At 43.9% G+C, this 18,226-nt stretch overlaps 1 protein-coding gene across 2 annotated transcripts in view; it reads left to right on the forward strand.

Annotated features, from left to right (window-relative positions):
• The window catches only part of CDC42 (cell division cycle 42), a 53,222-nt gene that overhangs the window by 6,540 nt on the left and 28,456 nt on the right, over positions 1-18,226 (forward strand). For both annotated transcript variants that reach the window (XM_077457932.1, XM_077457933.1), the window contains exon 2: positions 16,321-16,474. In XM_077457932.1, coding sequence (XP_077314058.1) covers positions 16,370-16,474 — 105 coding nt within the window. In that variant the 5' untranslated portion in view covers positions 16,321-16,369. The remainder of the gene's footprint in view (positions 1-16,320; positions 16,475-18,226) is intronic.

Here is an 18,226-nt window from a genome sequence, read left to right on the forward strand (position 1 = left end):
TACAGAAGTCATTTGCAAGTCGCCGCTGAGGTCGCGGCAGGTCGTGGCACGGCAAGTCGCCTCGCATCGCCCCCTGTGTGAACCGAGCCTAAAGGGTAAGTTGCTTTTTACGCCCCCCTAGATTTCTTTATGAACCCCGTGTGCGAAACTGCCAGCCAGTCATGTTGCAAAGGATCAAGTGGTATGTAGTCAGTCACCTCAGGACCCCTACCTGTTCTTACTAGAGAGAAGCTTCGTATATGAAGACTGGGCAACAAGTTGGATCAGAAAGAAATCAAAGGCAGTGCCTTCTATTCTGACCTGACCAGGAGTACAAATCCAGTACATTCCAACCTGTGGTGTCAGCCCTGCTGGAATACAGAACTAGTCTTATCCCTGTCCCTCTGTCCCTTTCTACATGTTTACATGTCATTAATTTCTTTCCGAGCAAAGCAATGTCCCGGCCTTCATTTCCAAAAGCCTGCACACATTTTTGTGTGTGTGTGTGTGTGTGTGTGTGTGTATAGAGATGTTATTTTGTGTGTACGACGTCATTAGGATCATAGCTCCCAAGCAGCTTCCCAGGGAGTAATCGGTCCAGTTTCCAATCAAGGGAAGCCTTGCATTCATGTAGAACACCACAAGACTTCTGAATGTTGGAGATGCAGTATCCAGCCCAACTCCTTTCAATCCAACAACAGATTGCAAGCCCAAATGAACGTTTAACCACTTGCCTACTGGGCACTTTACACCCCCTTGCCACCCAGGCCATTTTTCAGCTTTCAGCGCTGTCGCACTTTGACAATTGTGCGGTCACGCTACACTGTACCCAAACCCTTTTTTTTTTTTTTTATAATTTTCTTCACACAAATAGAGCTTTCTTTTGGTGGTATTTAATCACTGCTGGGTTTTTTATTTTTTTACAAAAAAAGACAAGTGTTTGAAAATAACTTTTATTTTTATTTTACTTAGATTCTGTCAGTAAATTTTGTAACTAAGTAATTTTTCTCCTTCACTGATGTGCGCTGATGAGGTGGCACTGATAGGCACTGATAGGCACTAATAGGATGAACTGGTGGGCACTGATTTGGTGGCACTGATGAGGAGACACTAATATGCTGCACTGATGGGTATTGATCGACAGCAATGATGGGCTGCATGAATGGGGGGGGGGGGGGGAGACTGATGGCCAGCAATGACTGGCATTGCTAATGGGCACTGCTGCCACTGGCAACATGCTGCAATCGATGCGTGCAAAATCTGCCTTTCTGGGGTGCTGTCATGACGTCGTCCCAGAACAAGAGCCAGTCAGCCCCACCGTCATTTGACTGTGGGCAAGCGTATCTAGTTAAAGCAGGGATCTCCAAACTACGGCCCTCCCAGCTGTTGCAGAACTACATGACTGGGCTTGGATGGGAATTGTTACTGAACAACTGGAGGGCCGTATTTTGGAGACCCCTGGTTTTATAGTGATGTTAAACACTTTTTAAAGAAACTATTTAAAGAACCACTCTAGCTAATAGAAATAATTTTACATTTTATGCATTAATTAAAAGGGCTACGAACAAAATTTAATGATTTGTATATCAAAAAGCCTATTTGTGAAATCAACCACCCCCTTCCTGCCCAGGCCGTTTTTTTTTTTTTTTTATAGCTTTCAATACTGAGGCACTTTGACAATTGCGCGGTCATGCAACACTACTCATGTGACACTTTTCATTTTGTTAACACAGTGCTTACTTTTGGTGGTATTTAATCAACACTGGGTTTTTATTTGCTAAATAAAGACTGAAAGTTTTGAAATGCTACTTTTTTTTTTTTTTTTTCTTCTTTCACTGTGTGCTGATGAGGTGGCACTGGTGGGCACAGATTGGCAGCACTGTTGGGACTGCACTGATAATCACTGTACATGTCTGTTTTTACACAAGCCGGTTATCGGCTCTCTTCTCTCCTCGCGCTGTCAACATGTGGAAAGGAAGGAGTGCTGATAACTGGCTAATTGGTGGCAAAGAGCTGCTGATTGTCTCTTAACTTCCATCTGTGATCAGCAGTGTGTGGAGGACATTGCAATCAGTGTGCCCCACAGCGGGTGCGATCACGGGATGCCATCATAGGACTGCGTCCCAGATCTAGGCGGCCACACTGTAGCCGTCATTCGGGTATAGCGCAGTCGGTAAGTGGTTATGATCCCTTTTTATGAATGGGGTTTGCAAGAGTGACAATTTTATTTAGCGTTACAAAAAAATCTAATCTCCAGGATAAGCAAATATTGTCTAAATAGAAGAGACGTGCTCTAGAATCTTGGAGTGCTTTATGTGTATGTATTCCAGATCTGTGCAGCATTCCAGTGTTAGATTTTCCCTCTGTGTAGGAGGAGGAGCTTCCTGTAATAAAGACCAATCACTGCTCTCTCTCCTTGTGCAGGGGGACTGCTCTTGTCTCCACCCCCTCTTGCAGTTTTCTGCAGGCAACCTGTAGTGGGTGGAGCCTGCTGCGTCCTTCCCCAAGCCTATGCTCTCTGCACAAGATGTGTGCAGCACAGTGATGATGTTACCAGTAGGGTTGCACCGATACCGTTATTTGTGCTGATACTAAGCATTTGCACAAGTACTCGTGCAAATGCTTTGATACCTAAAAAACAGATGCCTTTTGTGGTGTGATTTGAGCGCATATAAAATGAAGGGGCTCAAATCGCACTGCATAGAATCACGTGTGATTTGAACAGGAATGCGGTGCATTTCCTGTCCGGTTCCCATGTGGTTTCCCCCACCGCTCCAATGTGAACCAAGCTTGTCATAGACTTCAGCCTGGGTTCACGCAGGAGCGCTATCTGAAGTTCTCAGGCACAAGTATTGGTGTGTTTAGTCATGTCCGACTCTTCGTGACCTCATCGACCATAAAGTGTCCGGCATTTCTGTCCTCTGCTGCCTCCCAGAGCTTGCTTAACTTCATGTTCGTTTCAATGATTCTGTATATCCATCTTGTTTTCTGTCATCCCCTTCTTTTTCCTTCAATGTTTCTCAGCATCAGGGTTTTCTTTGCATTACATGGCCAAAGTATTAGAGTGTGTGTGTGTGTGTGTGTGTATGTATGTGTGTGTGTATATATATATATATATATATATATATATTACTCTCTGCATCCCTAGTTATCACTATTCTACAAGGTACCATCTGTCCTCGTAAACGTGTTTTGAAGTGGATTTATATCCTTTGTGGCTGAGTACATTTTTTTTATATATATATAACATTACATTTTTTTTTTTTTTTTGCTCTTGAAGCTTAACTTTTTTTAAAAAAAAGTCTTCTGAGCAGTTTTTAAAGCCCGGTCTTTTTGAAAACTCCAGTGTAATAAAAGCCATGGAAAAGGTGGGGGGCAAGTGCTGCTCAGAAGATACCAGTTAAACATGCCCAGTTTGCGAGGTACGAGTTTTAACTTGCATTGTGTGTTAGAAATTGTGAGATGCATTCTATTTGGGGATTTCACGGGTTTAATTTATAGCCTTGCAGTGAAGTGTAGGACGGCTGGGTGTCAGAGGAAGTCGTGACGCAACAAGATAGACACAAAATGGAAGCAGGAAACTTGTGTCTGCTTTTATCTCCACATACAAGATGCAGATAAGTACATTACAATCTCCAATCAGAGGAAGATCTTGTGCATGCACAAAAAAGTTCCAGGTTCCTGGTAAGTACCTTACCAGGATTGTGCTCATCTAGAGAGCTCGGTACTGTCCATTACATCTTCATTACATCTTCTCATTCACCTTGTCCTTGTTGCAGAAAGAATCCTACAGGATTCCTGGATGGAATATCCTGTTTGATGTTGACATTTTCAGTGCCCATTTGCAGGCTGATGTATTGGAGATAAGAAATCCAGACTTTATCTGACATGCTGTGTGTTGACAGGACAACCGAACCTAAGAACAAAAATGTCATTTATTGCAGCTAACCAATCCTTTAAATGCGGTGGATGGATTCGCTTCTGGCTAAGAATATTTTAAGCAAGTACAGAAAAAACCCTGTTGATCCTGCCAGAAATGCAATGTCCGTGTCTTCCTGTGATCAGCTGAAGTGATGTCACGGTGACGTTTTGCACCAAGAAAATAATTTTTAGTAATGCTTGGGCTCCTATTACACATCCGTGTTTTGAATCGCATGCAGATTTGCAATGATTCTGCCCGCAATTTGAAAGCACCGCGGTGTAAATTACCAATTGTAGAACGCAAATTTGAGATGCCATTCATTTGAATACCACCTAAGAACATGGTGCGGTTCTCGCACTTCGATCACGGCATCATGTGAAGCATGCCGCCCAAAAGTATCTCCTGAACTTTTTTTTTTTTTGGACAACCTGCTTCACGTGATTCGGGCTCCTGTGACTGAAATGAATAGTATTGCATCTTGGCGCTTTGAAATCACAGGCAGAATCACAGCAAATCTGCTCACAATTCAAAATGCAGAGGTGTGAATGCAGCTTTACATTGAGTCCTGGTACACACGGGTGTGGCTTTGAAATCCTGCTACTTCAGCATGATTTAAAAACTGCAGATCCGTGTGATTTGCACATCGCACGACAAATCATAGCAGCGCGGGTGAGGGCTTAATAGGTTTTGGGTTTATGTAAAGTTTAAAGTGAACCTGTGGTCTGGCTATGGACCTTCTTGATTTTATATTCCTAATGAGCTGTTCAGCCATCACTCATCTCTGTAGGTGATTCAGGAAAATGTTATAAAAAGAGCAGTTGTCATGGTAGAGGGTCAGGTATTGATGTGCTGCAGTTATTCATCATATTTTATTTACAATTTAAAGAAATTCTATAAAACAAAATGGTTTAACAAGCTCTGATTATTGTCATTAATGATCCTGTAATGAGCTCAGAGGTCATACGGCAGAGGAAACGGTGAGCAGAGGATGGATATAATGTGAGTGTCTCTGGCAGGGGAAGGGAGTCTCTTCCTGAATACAACTCAGCATAATGGTGGAATTTTGTCAAATCTCTCAACGTAAGATGTGATGGACCTGGGACAACATGTACAGGGCACACGTTAATTGTAAAGATATATATTTTTAATTAGTCATTTAAACTGGCGCTTCGCCCAAAAGGGGGAAGCTCTGCTTGTTCTCACAGCCCCCTCCCATTTTCAATACCCCATTTGTCACTTTTTGAGGAGGGGAGTGGGTACCTGGTTTAGACTGGGGCTTTTCTTAAAAATGGAGCTCCAAAGAAAAGGGGAAGTTCTGCTTGTTTGCACCCTCCCCTTCCCTTACAACGCCAATGCCTGCAACCGAAGCATGAATCTGCTCAGGTGCTGACATCAAAAGGATCAGTGGATGGGTAAGTGTCCTGTTATTGCTGACTAAATTTTTATTTATTTTTTTATTTTCTATTTTTTTTCCTACTAGACTGGAGGTCCTCTTTAAGACCCCTTTCACACTGCGGCATTCTTCAGGCGATACAGCGCTAAAAATAGTGCCTGTAAAGCGCCAGAAAAAAGTGCTTTCACACTGGGGCGATGCGCTGGCAGGGTGTCACAAAAAGTCATGCCAGCAGCTTCTTTGCAGGAGCTCCTGCCCATTGAAAACAGTGGGGCAGTGCTGTGATATCGCTGGCAAACTGTTGCTGCAGTGGCGTTTTGCAGGGGGATTTAACCCCTTTTCGTCTGCTAGCAGGGCAGTTAAAAACCACGGCGCTAAAAATAGCGCAGCTTGACCGCTGATGCACAGGGCGGCTCAGTGTGAAAGGGGTCCAAAGTGTCTCCAAAAGGAAAATTGGAGGACATGCAGGATTTATAAAGAGGAAATGCAGGCTGCTCACATAATTTTTTTAATAAAATTTCTTTGCCAATCTGAAGCTTCCCTTCAACCACTTTATTTTATATAAACTGTGATTCTCCGCTGATTCTTGCTGCAACTATTTTAACTGGGCAGCTGAAGCTGCTGCCTGTTCACTGCCCACCTGCAGCTCTGCAGCTTTCATTGGCCCTCTTATAACCCCAGCCCCCCCCCCCCTCCTTTCCTTGCAAACTCTTAGGCAAGAGAGCTGTAAATGATGTCATAAGCCTAGGCCAGTGATGGCGAACCTTGGCACCCCAGATGTTTTGGAACTACATTTCCCATGATGCTCCACTACACTGCAGAGTGCAGGAGCATCATGGGAAATGTAGTTCCAAAACATCTGGGGTGCCAAGGTTCGCCATCACTGGCCTAGGCTAATGACCAGACAAGAAACAGGAAGTGGGTTGTGTAAGGTACTTACTGGCAGAAAAAAAGTTTTACTATCCAAAGTTAAAACAAGGAGGGCAGAAGATTTTGGGCTCCATGCACACTGGGCTTACAAAAGTCTGTTCTCTCTCGGGAGTAAAAAAAAAAACGCTCAGAATTATTATTTTTTTTTTTCTCCCCCCCCCCCCCCCCCCCTCCTTCTAAATGTTGAACTCAAGATATGCCTGTAATCGTCCTAATGTGCCTGGACATAGAATAACATTGATCTGCTTCTACAAGCAGAACTCAACTCCTGTAGAAGCAACATTTTTAAGCCAAAAGAAAAGTATTTTAGCAAGAGCTCAGTTCTGACTTTACAGTTTTCTGTGGGAAAAGTACCCACTTTCCCTTCTTGATAGGAAATGTACACAACGTTCTTTCTCTTTACCCTGGGTTCATATATGTGCGATGCGGGAACCAGTGCGCCAGTTCCCGCATCACTTTTCTCCCACAGGCAGTTCACACTGCCTTCTGCGAACCGCTGAGGGTGTCATTAACAAAGTTAATGACACCCCTGGTTTTGTTCACCGATCGTAGTGCGAACTGTTAACTCATACAGGCATTGGATCCCATAGGTAAGAACACCCATGCAATCCGATTCTAGTGTGGGGGGGGGAAAACAAGTCCCTGCACTATTTTCTGTGCAATTCCAATGCAAGTTCAACCATACAGCTGTATGGTTGAACTCTCATTGCTCAGATATAGCATGTGATCGGCGGGTGCGAATCGCATGCGATCTCGGAGATCATGCTAGTGTGAACCCAGGCTTAGTGATCGTTTCTGGCTGTTCCTTCTGTATTTTTATGACATCAGCTGGTTGACCTATTGATTTTCAGTATGCCTGATTCATGGGACTTTCCACAAGGCAGTCCCAGATATAACGGAGCATGGACTTATCACAGAATGCTGATTAATCATTAGACAGGCATGTAGCTGGCTCCACCCTGAAGGGATTGTCCGGTGGAGGAAGTTGGGCTCCCCAGATTTACTTTGACAAACTTTCTGTTGTCGGGTCTATGAGTACCACATGTTTATTTTTTGTACTCTTCAATTTGGGTCTGCAGGCTCTTGCTGCCAGAGGGTGTGTGGCTGTAATTATAGTTATTCCAGTGAATGTTGGGTGAAAATGGGCAACTGGATTTAGGATTTTTATCTCTTCCCATAACATTTGTTCTTTTTTTGGATTAACTAATTCATTTCTTTACTATGCTGCATTTTTTGGGGGTTTCTCAGGGAATTGTTGTACCTGCCAAAGAATTTGAAAGATTTAGCCAGCTTTTAAATCTAGGCACCCCTTTTGGCAAAGCCAAGTTGATCACTTTACTCCACTGTAGTTAAAGAACAAGTAACAGATTTGTTGTATAGCAGGACTCTCTCTTGCTTGTTTGCATGCAAGATCCCTGAGAAGAACCTAGTAATCGGGGAGTGGATTGTTTACCTGATTCTGGACGGCAGGTCAGCAGACCTGGGTGCAATTATGATAGGGGCCAAGGGAGGGTCCTCGGCGTTGTGTAAGCACTGACTCAGAGTAGAGCTGCATGATCATCAACAATCGTTATCGCTATTTTTATTTTTTTACCCCAGTTGCGATCTTGACAAGTGTTTCACAGTTCTTTCTTAATATGCAAAGAATTCTCTCTGCTTTTTTGAAGCCACAGCCCTGAAAAGAAAGCAAGAAAAAAAACTGGGTAGTCTGCCAAGAATCACAACATTCTTTAGCAGTGAAACTTGAGTATAAACATTGTAGAAATCTGTCAATGGAATAGACTTCTGTGGAAATGAGGAAATTTTGATCGCTTAAACACTAAACCTTTTTCTGACATCTGTTGGTTTCAAGTTAAAATAATTTTTTTCTTGCTAGAAAATTACTTGGAACCCCCAAATGCGCGCGCGCGCACGCACACGCACACGCACACACACACACACACACACACACACACACACACACACACACACACACACACACACACACTTCTAGAGAATAAAATGGTGGTTGTTGCGATATTTTATGTTGCACTTTTTTGGAAAAAATTATTTAGTGAAGTAAAATAAAAAAACGACCCGGTAAAGTTAGCCCAATTTTTTTTGTGTATAATGTGAAAGATTTTACATTGTGATAATTGTGAGAGAATCGTGGTCTTTTTATTCTAAGCAAAAAAAAGTGATTCTCTTTTTGGCCAGAATTGTGCAGCTCTAACTCGGACCCAGCTGAGAGCTGACACACTGATCTTCTCTGTGCCCACAGCCTGCTCCAAAACAGGTCCCCGGGCTGCACTACCACGGTGGCAACACGTCACCGATGGCATGCTGCATCTGGTGGCAAGTGAGAAGCTCAGGGTTCCCACTGATTCTGCATTATGGTGAGTTGAACTATTTCATTATATATTACAATGTAGTAATATCCTGACATCATATCAAGCTTGGTGTTGGGATGATACAAGTGCTAAAACCAGCCATTCATCTGACAAATCACTCGCCACTGAAATCTGAGACCACATTCAACACCCAACCCCCATCCCCCCCCCCCCCAGTCCTTGGCAAAATTGTCCCTGAATGGCGCCCTGGGCAGGTAAGATAAGTGTCCTTATATTAAATGTCAGCAGCTGCAGTATTTGTGGCTTTAAGATCCAGCGAAAGGGCTGAGATGGGTGGGAAGGGGTTAATGATGCCAAGAGGTGCTCATGTCTTACTTTGTAAACTTACAATCTGATTATTTATGTGCATTATAATAAAATATGCAGAAAAGTCCTTATAACTAGCAGATGATGCAGAGGATGGGGGGGGGGGGGCAGTCAGTAGAACAATAGACAGTCCCCCATTTCACATCAGATTTCCCTCCATCACATCAGAGCCCCCATTATCATATCAGAGCCCCCTCCATCACATCAGAGTCCCCATTATTAGATCAGAATCCCCATTATTAGATCAGAATCCCCATTATTACATCAGAGCCCCCTCCATCACATCTGAGTCCCCATTATTGCATCTGAGTCCCCATTATTGCATCGTTGAAGTTGGGGGTTAGAAATGCTGGAAGCAGAGGGGGCTTGCTATGCAATCTTTGGTTTTTACCCAAATCAGAAAAGAACAGATTTGCTTTAAACAATGCAGCCCATCCAAGCCTGCTTATTGGACAATAAAGGAGGAGCAGCGCACTGATGAGGGGGTTGACTCCTGTGCTCTCCTGATCTTCAAATGTGTTGAGTGTGTTTTTAAAGTGGAGGGCCACCCTAAAATAAAAAATAGCATTACTATTCTTAAAAAATAAAAATAAAAATTTGAAAAAAAAAACCCCTGTTGCTAGGCAGTCTTCCTAATCTGCCTCTTCCTATTCCATGGCGGTCCTCCTCTTCAGCGAGGGTTGGGTGAGGCGAAATCGCGGGCTCACTGGCCAGGTAAGTGTGCTTATTAAAAGTCGGCAGCTACAGTGTTTGTAGCTGCTGACTTTAAAAAAATAAAAAAAAACACATCGTGTCCAGAAGCCCCTTTTTTTTTAATCTGCCCCAAAAAAATAGGTAGAATTTTGTTCCAAAGTGGTCATTTTCAAATCATTTGTTACGTTTTCTAAGGGCCCTTTTACAAGGGCTTTCCGATCAAGCCTGTCAGTTTTTCAGGCGGACCTGATCGGACCCTCCAGTCTTCCTTATGCAGCCGCAGATGTGAACGGACACGTGTCTGCAGAGATCCTGCCTGCAAAATAGTGGTCCAATTTTTGCATCTGTCTTCCACCCGATTCTCCATAGAGAACAAGACTGTCTCCAGTCTGCATAGTGGAGTGGACAGGGCCTGTCATTTGCCTGCTCAGCGGTGATCAACGGAGGCGCTCGTGTGAATGGGGCCTTAATATTTGGTTCACACTGTGTGTAAAGGGACTTGCAGCAGGGGGCGTCCAGTGCATCGTTCACCATTTCAGGTCCAAAAAATTTGGGCTGAATTTGGACCTGAAAGGGAGCCAAAGACACACAGGACTACTGCTGGGCACTTCATGGCTGCCCCAGAGATGGATAAACCAGCTCTATTGAGAGGCCGTCACTCTCTGTCCTGTCATGTGACTTTGATGTGGGGAAACCCACACCCAAATTGCAATAGTGTGAACCCAACCCAGTGGTATTATGGTGAAATTGCCAGTCAAAATCTATTGCATGGATGTGGAAAATTGATGGAGGAATATAGAAATGTTTTTTTTTTCTTTCCTATCTGATCAAATAAAACGCTGTCCAAGAAAGTGATTCATGTTTTATTTCTGTTCAGCCCGAAATCTAATGTTAAAATTCAGATCATTGTCCTAGCAATCAAAGATTTTCCACGCTTTCATACGGCATTTGTATGAATAACTTGTATAGCGATACATATGCGAACTAAAGCGCCTCAAGGCGCTTTTGCATATGTATAGTCTCTGGTGGTAGAATCCCATGCTCTGATGAATGATCTTCATGTGAATGCTTGCAAAAAAATCTTAAATGTATGGCCTGCTGTAGGCTGACACCCTGTGCAAAGTAATAGCCGGATTAGTTCAGAGTGCCGCCCCTCCCTTTCCATTGTTACTGCGGCACAGTGTATACAGTGTATTACTGGAATCTGAAGAAATGCTGTGTGCTGCTTATTCTAGGTTTATTTTAATGTGAGGTTTTTTTTTTTTTAATACTTTAACTGAACTAAATTGTGTGTGTGTGTGTGTGTGTGTGTGTGTGTGTGTGTGTTTGGTGGTTTTTGTTTTTGGTTTTTACACCTGTCTGAGGTTCTGGTTTATACTACCAATGGAGAGAAATGCTTTTTATGTCAATCATAGATCTTTTATGCAAAACCCTCAATACACCATATTACCAACCTCACTCCTCCCTCCCTAATAGTAACCTGTGATCAGATAAAGGAATGAAACTTTGAGCTCCTGGTTTGCTCTGAATGCAACATTAAAGTGGAGCTTCCGCTCATTGGAACCCTCCCCCCCCCCCCCTCCGGCGCCACAATTGGCACCTTTCAGAGGGGAGGGGGGTGCAGATACCTGTATAGTACAGGTATTTGCACCCAGTTCCAGCATAGATATCCGCAGAACCTGCGGATATTTACGCCACTTCCTGCGGGTCCCCACTGTCTGCTGGGAAACACACGGATCCCAGAGACAGCGGGGTCCATCCTTATTGCGCAGCGCGACTCACGCATGCGCAATAGGGAACCGGGAAGTGAAGCCGCAAGGCTCCACTTCCTGATTCCCATACCCAAGATGGCGGCGGCAGCACCCGAGAGGCGATCGAGAGATCGGCTTCGGGTGCCGACATTGCGGACGCGCTGGGCGGGTAAGTGTCCTTATTTTAAAAGTCAGCAGCTGCCGTATTTGTAGCTGCTGACTTAAAAAACAAAAAAGAAATAAAAAAAAAAAGTGGAACTCCCGATTTAAAATCGTGTGCTGTGAGCTGCTCAGGGGGTGAAAATCCTCAACATCCACTGCTGTGAGTGCTTGTTTGGGGGGGAGCTCGTCCCACCGCCTCCTGTGATCACCAAGTATGAAGAAAGGTCTACCTGTGGCCGCACATCTGAACAATCCCATCAATCGATTAGTATGTAGCAACTTTAGCCTGGACTCCAACCAGGCCATGCCCTTGCATTCACTTGAAGTCTCACGATTTCAGGCGCGACTTGCCTGACCATCCGTGTGACTTGATGCACAGATGTCTATGCAAGTCATACCTGAAATGGAAAAAAAAAATCTGCAGGAACTTTTTTTTTTTTTTTTTTTTTAAATCAATGAGGCACTGCAAAGTTGGAGTCGCACAAATTTGCTTCCATTGCCGACAATTGGCTGCAACTTGTCATGCGATTTGGAACGGTCATCGCATGACAAGTCGTACTGATGTGAAGGGTTACATTAGGCTGGCCCAATACTGGTGGGCAGTTCCAAGTTCCTATAATGAACAAACCCTAAAGAACAGATGTCCATGTGCCTTGTACACTTACAGCTTGCAGTGTGGTCACTAGCTGTCTTCTAACATCTCTTGGGTGTGAAGGCGGGTTCTACACTGCCACCAGCTAAGCTTTGTCATTGTACCTGGCCAGGTGTATCTCGTTTCTACATGTTTCCTTTATTGATCTCTGAAAGTCTTAAGTGTGTAACCTCACTTCATGCCACCATTATTTCCTTTATGGCTGCTAATCTCTTAAAAGGGAAGGCACACCTGAACATAAAAGCACAGCTGTGTGTGTGTGTGTGTGTGTGTGTGTGTGTGTGTGTGTGTGTGTGTGTGTGTGTGTGTGTGTGTGTGTGTGTGTGTGTGTGTGTGTGTGTGGTGTTCTATAGAATATTATATTAATTTAGATGTTCATTGTGATTATTGCAAAGTCCATTTGAGAACTTTAAAAGAACGAACGCTTTTACTTTAAAAAAAATAAAAATAAAACAGGAAGAGGATACCACCTCCTCTGCTTTTTGGAGTTCCCCTTTCACAGCCCTGGTGAAATACTTCTCCTGGTTTCTGTGACACTCCTCTGGATAATAATGTCCCCTTCAGTTGGCTCGTACGGAGAGGGCTTGTTTTCTTGCTGTTCTGGGACAGTCTTGGTGTATGTGGAATTTTGGAATGTCGGGGAGGAAAGCAGTGTTCTCAAACAATTTCATGGATGAGATATAAAAATATTACAATGTTGTGCCCATGAGGCAAGAACTAGTGGGAAGGAAGCGTGATGGTCTATTCCTGGGGTCTCCAAAACCTTCTAAGCAAAGGGCCAGTTTACTTGACTTCAGACGGGGGACAGTAAGACCCCTTTCACACTGAGCCCTCAGCGGTAAAGCGGCGCTATTTTAAGCTCTGTTTTAGTGGCGCTATTCGGGCGCTTGCTGGTGCGGTTTTAACCCCCAGATAGTGGCCGAAAAAGGGGTTAAAGCCGCCTGCAAAAAACGCCACTGGAGCAGCATTTTGCCTTCGGTATAGCAGCGTCGCCCCATTGATTTCAATGGGTAGCAGCGGTGGAGGAGTGGGGAGTTCACTGCTCCAAAGAAGCTACTGGCAGTACGAAAACCCTCGGGCTTTCACACTGGAGTGAATGGAGAAGCTGTTTTAGGGTGTTTTGCAGGCGCTATTTTTTAATGCTATAGCGCCTGCAAAATGCTCCAGTGTGAAAAAGGGGCCTTAATGCTCCAGCCTCACTGGGTATAAACCATGCCCAATCATTGGTTTGAATGGAAGGCATAGTGCTCTGTTGGTGTCGGTGGGGAGGAATGGTGCCCCAACAGCCACTTCTGCCCCCCCCCCCCCCCCGACTGCAGCTCGCGGCCCACTGGTCTGTTTTGTTGCCTTGTGCTTTTGGCTTATTTCTAGCACCCCATGGCATAGCAGGGGCACTTATGGATGACTTCATACATGACAAGATGCTGCTGTGAGCTCCCATCATTGTATATATTAAACGTTTTTGGAGCTTTTTTCATATTTAGCATCTTTTATTTGTATGGACATTTCCATCACCAATTTTTTTTTAATAGCCAGGTGCCTGTGCTTTTACCAATGCTGCTTTAATATAAACTCCATTTATTGTCTATTACTGGAGACAAAGGCACACCTCCTTTAGCCGGGGTTCACACTATTGCGAACGCAGACATCGCATGTGATTCGCACCCATCACATGCAATGTCTGTTCAATGCGAGTTCAGCCATATAGTTGTTCGGCTGGATTCTCATAAAAAGGTGCAGGGACTTTTTTTTTTTATTTTTATTTTTCTCCCCGCACTGGAATCTGATCGCATTGGGTGTAAACACCCATGTTATCTGATTCCTGTCCGAATCCACAGTTTGCACTGCGATCTGATCTGGGGGTGTCGTTAACATTGTATTGACAACCGCAGTGGTTCGTAGTGGGCAGTGTGTATATACATTTACGTATTTCTTGGAGATGGAAGCTGGGTAAACCTGTGGAAAATCACTGGAAACACAAGAACACCCATGCGGAATGACTTCTATGTCACCGGCTAACACAAATATTTGCACTCCCTGCCTTCAATAAAATGGCTCAGGGTGCAATATAACATTGTGATTTATAGAGAAAATCTGGGAGTGCCACAAACTTAAGAAAAAAAGTAAAAACCAAAACAATATTTTTTTTATGCTTATCTCAAGTGAGATAAGCATAAAGAAATTTTTTTTTTTTTTTTTAACTTTTTTTTTTCTTCTTTTTTTTTTTTTTTTTTTTTTCTTACGTTTGTGATTTATAGAGAAAATCTGTGAGTAACACAATGTTATATTGCACCCTAGTCCATTTTATTGAAGGCATGGAGTGCAAATATTTGTGTTAGCCGGTGACATAGAAGTCATTCCAGCAGACGTGCATTGAGGGATCTTTTCTTCTTGTCCTCTGTCGTGTTACCTGTATAAACTTAGATATGGAAAGTTCTCAGAACTGAAGCTGAGCGTTCTCTCTAAGGCTGGAGAATGCCGTTTTTGATTGATCTGTTTGACTAATCGTTTACCACGACCTTACAATATGACGGTCATTCTGTTAGGTTTAGCTAAGGGTATTGTGTAACTTCCCCATACAAGTGTGGATGTTTACTGATTTGACTTTTAAACAAAGAATTTGTTTATATACAGTTTAAAACCCCAAAAATTATGGACCCAAATCCATTTTCTCTTTGAAAAAGGGGCAGACAGGTTTTGAGTCTGTGTGGGTGGAATCAGTTTAAGATGCTTATGTGGTTATTTAAAGTGTAAGTAAACTCCCCTATCATTTTCAGCCAAGGAAGCTGCCATCTTTGCCTCTGTTTAATCTTCAACTTTTTTGTGTTGTATTGTTCAGAGTTGCCCTAATCCTCCTCTATTAGGGTTCCCGGTGATCTTGGCTCCTTCTCTTCCTTTTATGGCCACTGTAGCCAGCTGCTTGCTATGGGGAGAAGCCTAGTCTGCGTGCTCCCGACCTGTGTGTCTATGGAGCCATGCTCCATAGACTTGCACAGCGGGACTTAGGCCCACCCCCCACTTCACTGCGTTTAAACGCAGTAACAGCCATTGGCTCCTGCTGCTTCTTCAATGCTGCGAGACGAGGCAGTATGGGGAGAATAGATTTCAGCAATGCACATCCATCTCTTCTCTCCTCTTAGCCCTTGTACACACGGTCAGAGATTCCGACAACCAAATCGGTCAGAGGAATTCCAATGGATTAATTCCGGAAGTGATGTTGCATACACACGGTCGGACAAAGTTGTCAGAAAATCCGATTGTACATAACGTGATGACGTTATTCCGTTACGACTGGACTGTTTAAGCTAGTAGCCAATAGCTTTGGTGTAGGAATTTGTTGTGAGCATGCGTGGCACTTTGTCCGTCGGAGTAGGCTACACATGATCTGAGTATGTCAGATAGGAGCATTTTGTCTGAATATTTTACCAGCAAGTTGGAAAACAGTCCGATGCAGACCACACAGTCGGAATATCCGACAAAACGGTCCGATAGGAAACATTCCGTCGGAATCTCCGACCGTGTGTACAAGGGCTTACTCTTCACACAGAGGAAAAGGGGCACAGGGAATCTGAAAAAACTTTTGACCTCAATGCAAGCCATGCATTAGGGTAAAAAATGGTTTTAGGTTTTGTAATACTTTAATGACTGCGCCTCCATGCCCTTTTAAGAGGTTTCTGATGCCAGGAGGCAGGGCCCTGGGGTTTCTGATATGACCACAGTGAGTGGCCGTCACATGATCAGAAAGCGCCAGTTTGCAAATGGCGATGGAAAGCTTTGTTAGCCGCCGTGTACGTGATCTCAGCCCAGCTCTATTTACATTCTGGTACGCATATATGCGGCCTCTCGGCAGGTGGGCCTTAGCGCTGAGAGGCCGCATATGTGTGTACCACCGGCGTGAAGAGGTTAGCCGGGTTTTGCATTCCCCCTAGATTTGTGAACCATCAATCAATTGTGTCCATCAATGCCAACCAATAAACAGATGACAGGCTTGTTGCTTGCTTTTGTATGGGGTGTTTGTCAAGTGTTTTTATAGGACTGAGCTTTAAACCCTTTTTTTTTTTTTTTTATTAAGGAACATTTGCTATGCCACTAATATGTTCTTAGTTGTCTTTATAATAAGCACTTTGCTTCTTGTTTTACAGGTCTGCATTGATCAAGCGTTACCGACACTGACAACAGAAGGTAGCAGCCATGCAGACTATTAAGTGTGTGGTCGTTGGTGATGGTGCTGTGGGTAAAACCTGTCTCTTAATTTCATATACCACAAACAAGTTCCCGTCAGAGTATGTACCAACGGTAAGTACAGTTCAACCATTTTCAGGTGCAAACTGCAGCTTTGTAGTTTGTTTTTCTAACCTTCATCACTATCTGTGTCACCTGTTTTGTTACTGCTGTACACTGAAAGCTGCCTCTTCCGTCTGTTCATCCTGATGCCCTGTATTGCCTTGTTCATACACAGATGGCTGTCGCCTTCCTACAAACCTTTATTTTTCCAAAGTTCTTCTCCAGAGCTCCCTAGGAGCGCCTGAGCCAGGCAACGCTCATTATGCATCCCCATTGTGACCCACGTCACTCTGGTTTTGCAGCAGTTACAAAAATTAAATTTCTGATAGTACGTTGTGATCCTGTTACTGGTGACGTACATGACAGGTTTATTGGAAAGGACAATGAAAACCATTTTAATAAACTGCTCCATAGCTAAGCCTATGCGCAGGGCGTTACTCGGTGTTGGAAATGTCACTTGCATGTGAAAGAGCAATTTTTTTTATTCCAGCCAGTGAAGGAGTGTCCTGTGCAAATGTAGGAGTGTTTATCTGCCCAGCCCTGTCCTGCACTTGTTGCCAGCAACATGGCCACAAGTGTGACATGGTTCTTAGCAGTGTTGTTCCCTGTTAAACATGCATTGCAGTTAAAGTGATTAAGTCTTTTTACCTTTTAAAGTGGTAGTAAAGTCTTTATTTAAACTGTGTACCTAAGTAGGCTTGCCTGTAAGTACAGTAAATGCCTTCCTAAATTTGCACTCTTTGAGATATTCACACTGCATGATGCTGATGTCATAGTCGATGCACGTGCTCTGAAGGGACAGCATACCCGTGCCGTCCCTTAGGAGCTCAGTGCCGTGACTACCACTAATCATATGGTCGGAGCACACAAGCCCAGAAGCAAGACCTGGGTGAAGATGGCCGCCCTGTTAGCGCTGACCGCGTTCCTCTGGAGGGCTCCGTTCTAAGCTAAGCATTTCATAATGTGCTAGTATGTAATGCAGCGTCACAGTGGTGTAGTGATTAGCACTCTCACCTAGCAGTAAGAAGGGTCGCTGGTTCAAATCTCAACCACGACACTACCTGCCTGGAGTTTGCATGTTCTCCCTGTGCCTGTGTGGGTTTCCTCCAGGTACTCCAGTTTCCTCCCACACTCCAAAGACATGCAGGTAGGTTAATTGGCTTCTGTCCAAAATTGGCACTAGTATATGAATGGGGACCTTGGATTGTGGGCTCCTTGAGGGCAGGGACCAATGTGAGTGTGCAATGTACAGGGATGGGGACAATTGTAGACACTCACTCAGGTTGAACTGGATGGACTGGTGTCTTTATTCAACCTTACTAACTATGAAACATGCCATTGTCTGGGTTTTTTATTTTTTTTAAGGCTGCAATTTACTACTGCTTTTAATGCATTATCTGCTATTAAAGTGATATTAAAGTCTTATTAAAAAAAGTAAAAAAAAAAAAAAAAAAGCATGGTATACTTGCCTGCTCTGTGCAATGATTTTGTACAGAGCAGCCCAGATCATCTTCTCTGGCCCCTCCCTCCTGCTGAGCGCCCCCACAGCAAGCAGCCTGCTATGGGGGTTTCTGAGCCACTGCTCTGTGTCTATTCAGGCACAGATCGTGCTGACGCTTTTGTGCTGGAAATTCTCTATACTATATGTAAGTGGATGTATGCACCTGTGCGTTTCAAATAAATGCAACTGTTTTTAATCTGGTGATGTCTCTCTAGACAAACATTTAACCCCCTTTGCTCACCCTAGCTGAATAACCCCCCATT

The sequence above is a fragment of the Lithobates pipiens genome, unplaced genomic scaffold (genome assembly GCF_037356315.1).
Source record: "Lithobates pipiens isolate NorthernLeopardFrog02 unplaced genomic scaffold, aLitPip1_a1.2 Scaffold_27, whole genome shotgun sequence".
Classification (NCBI taxonomy): domain Eukaryota; kingdom Metazoa; phylum Chordata; class Amphibia; order Anura; family Ranidae; genus Lithobates; species Lithobates pipiens.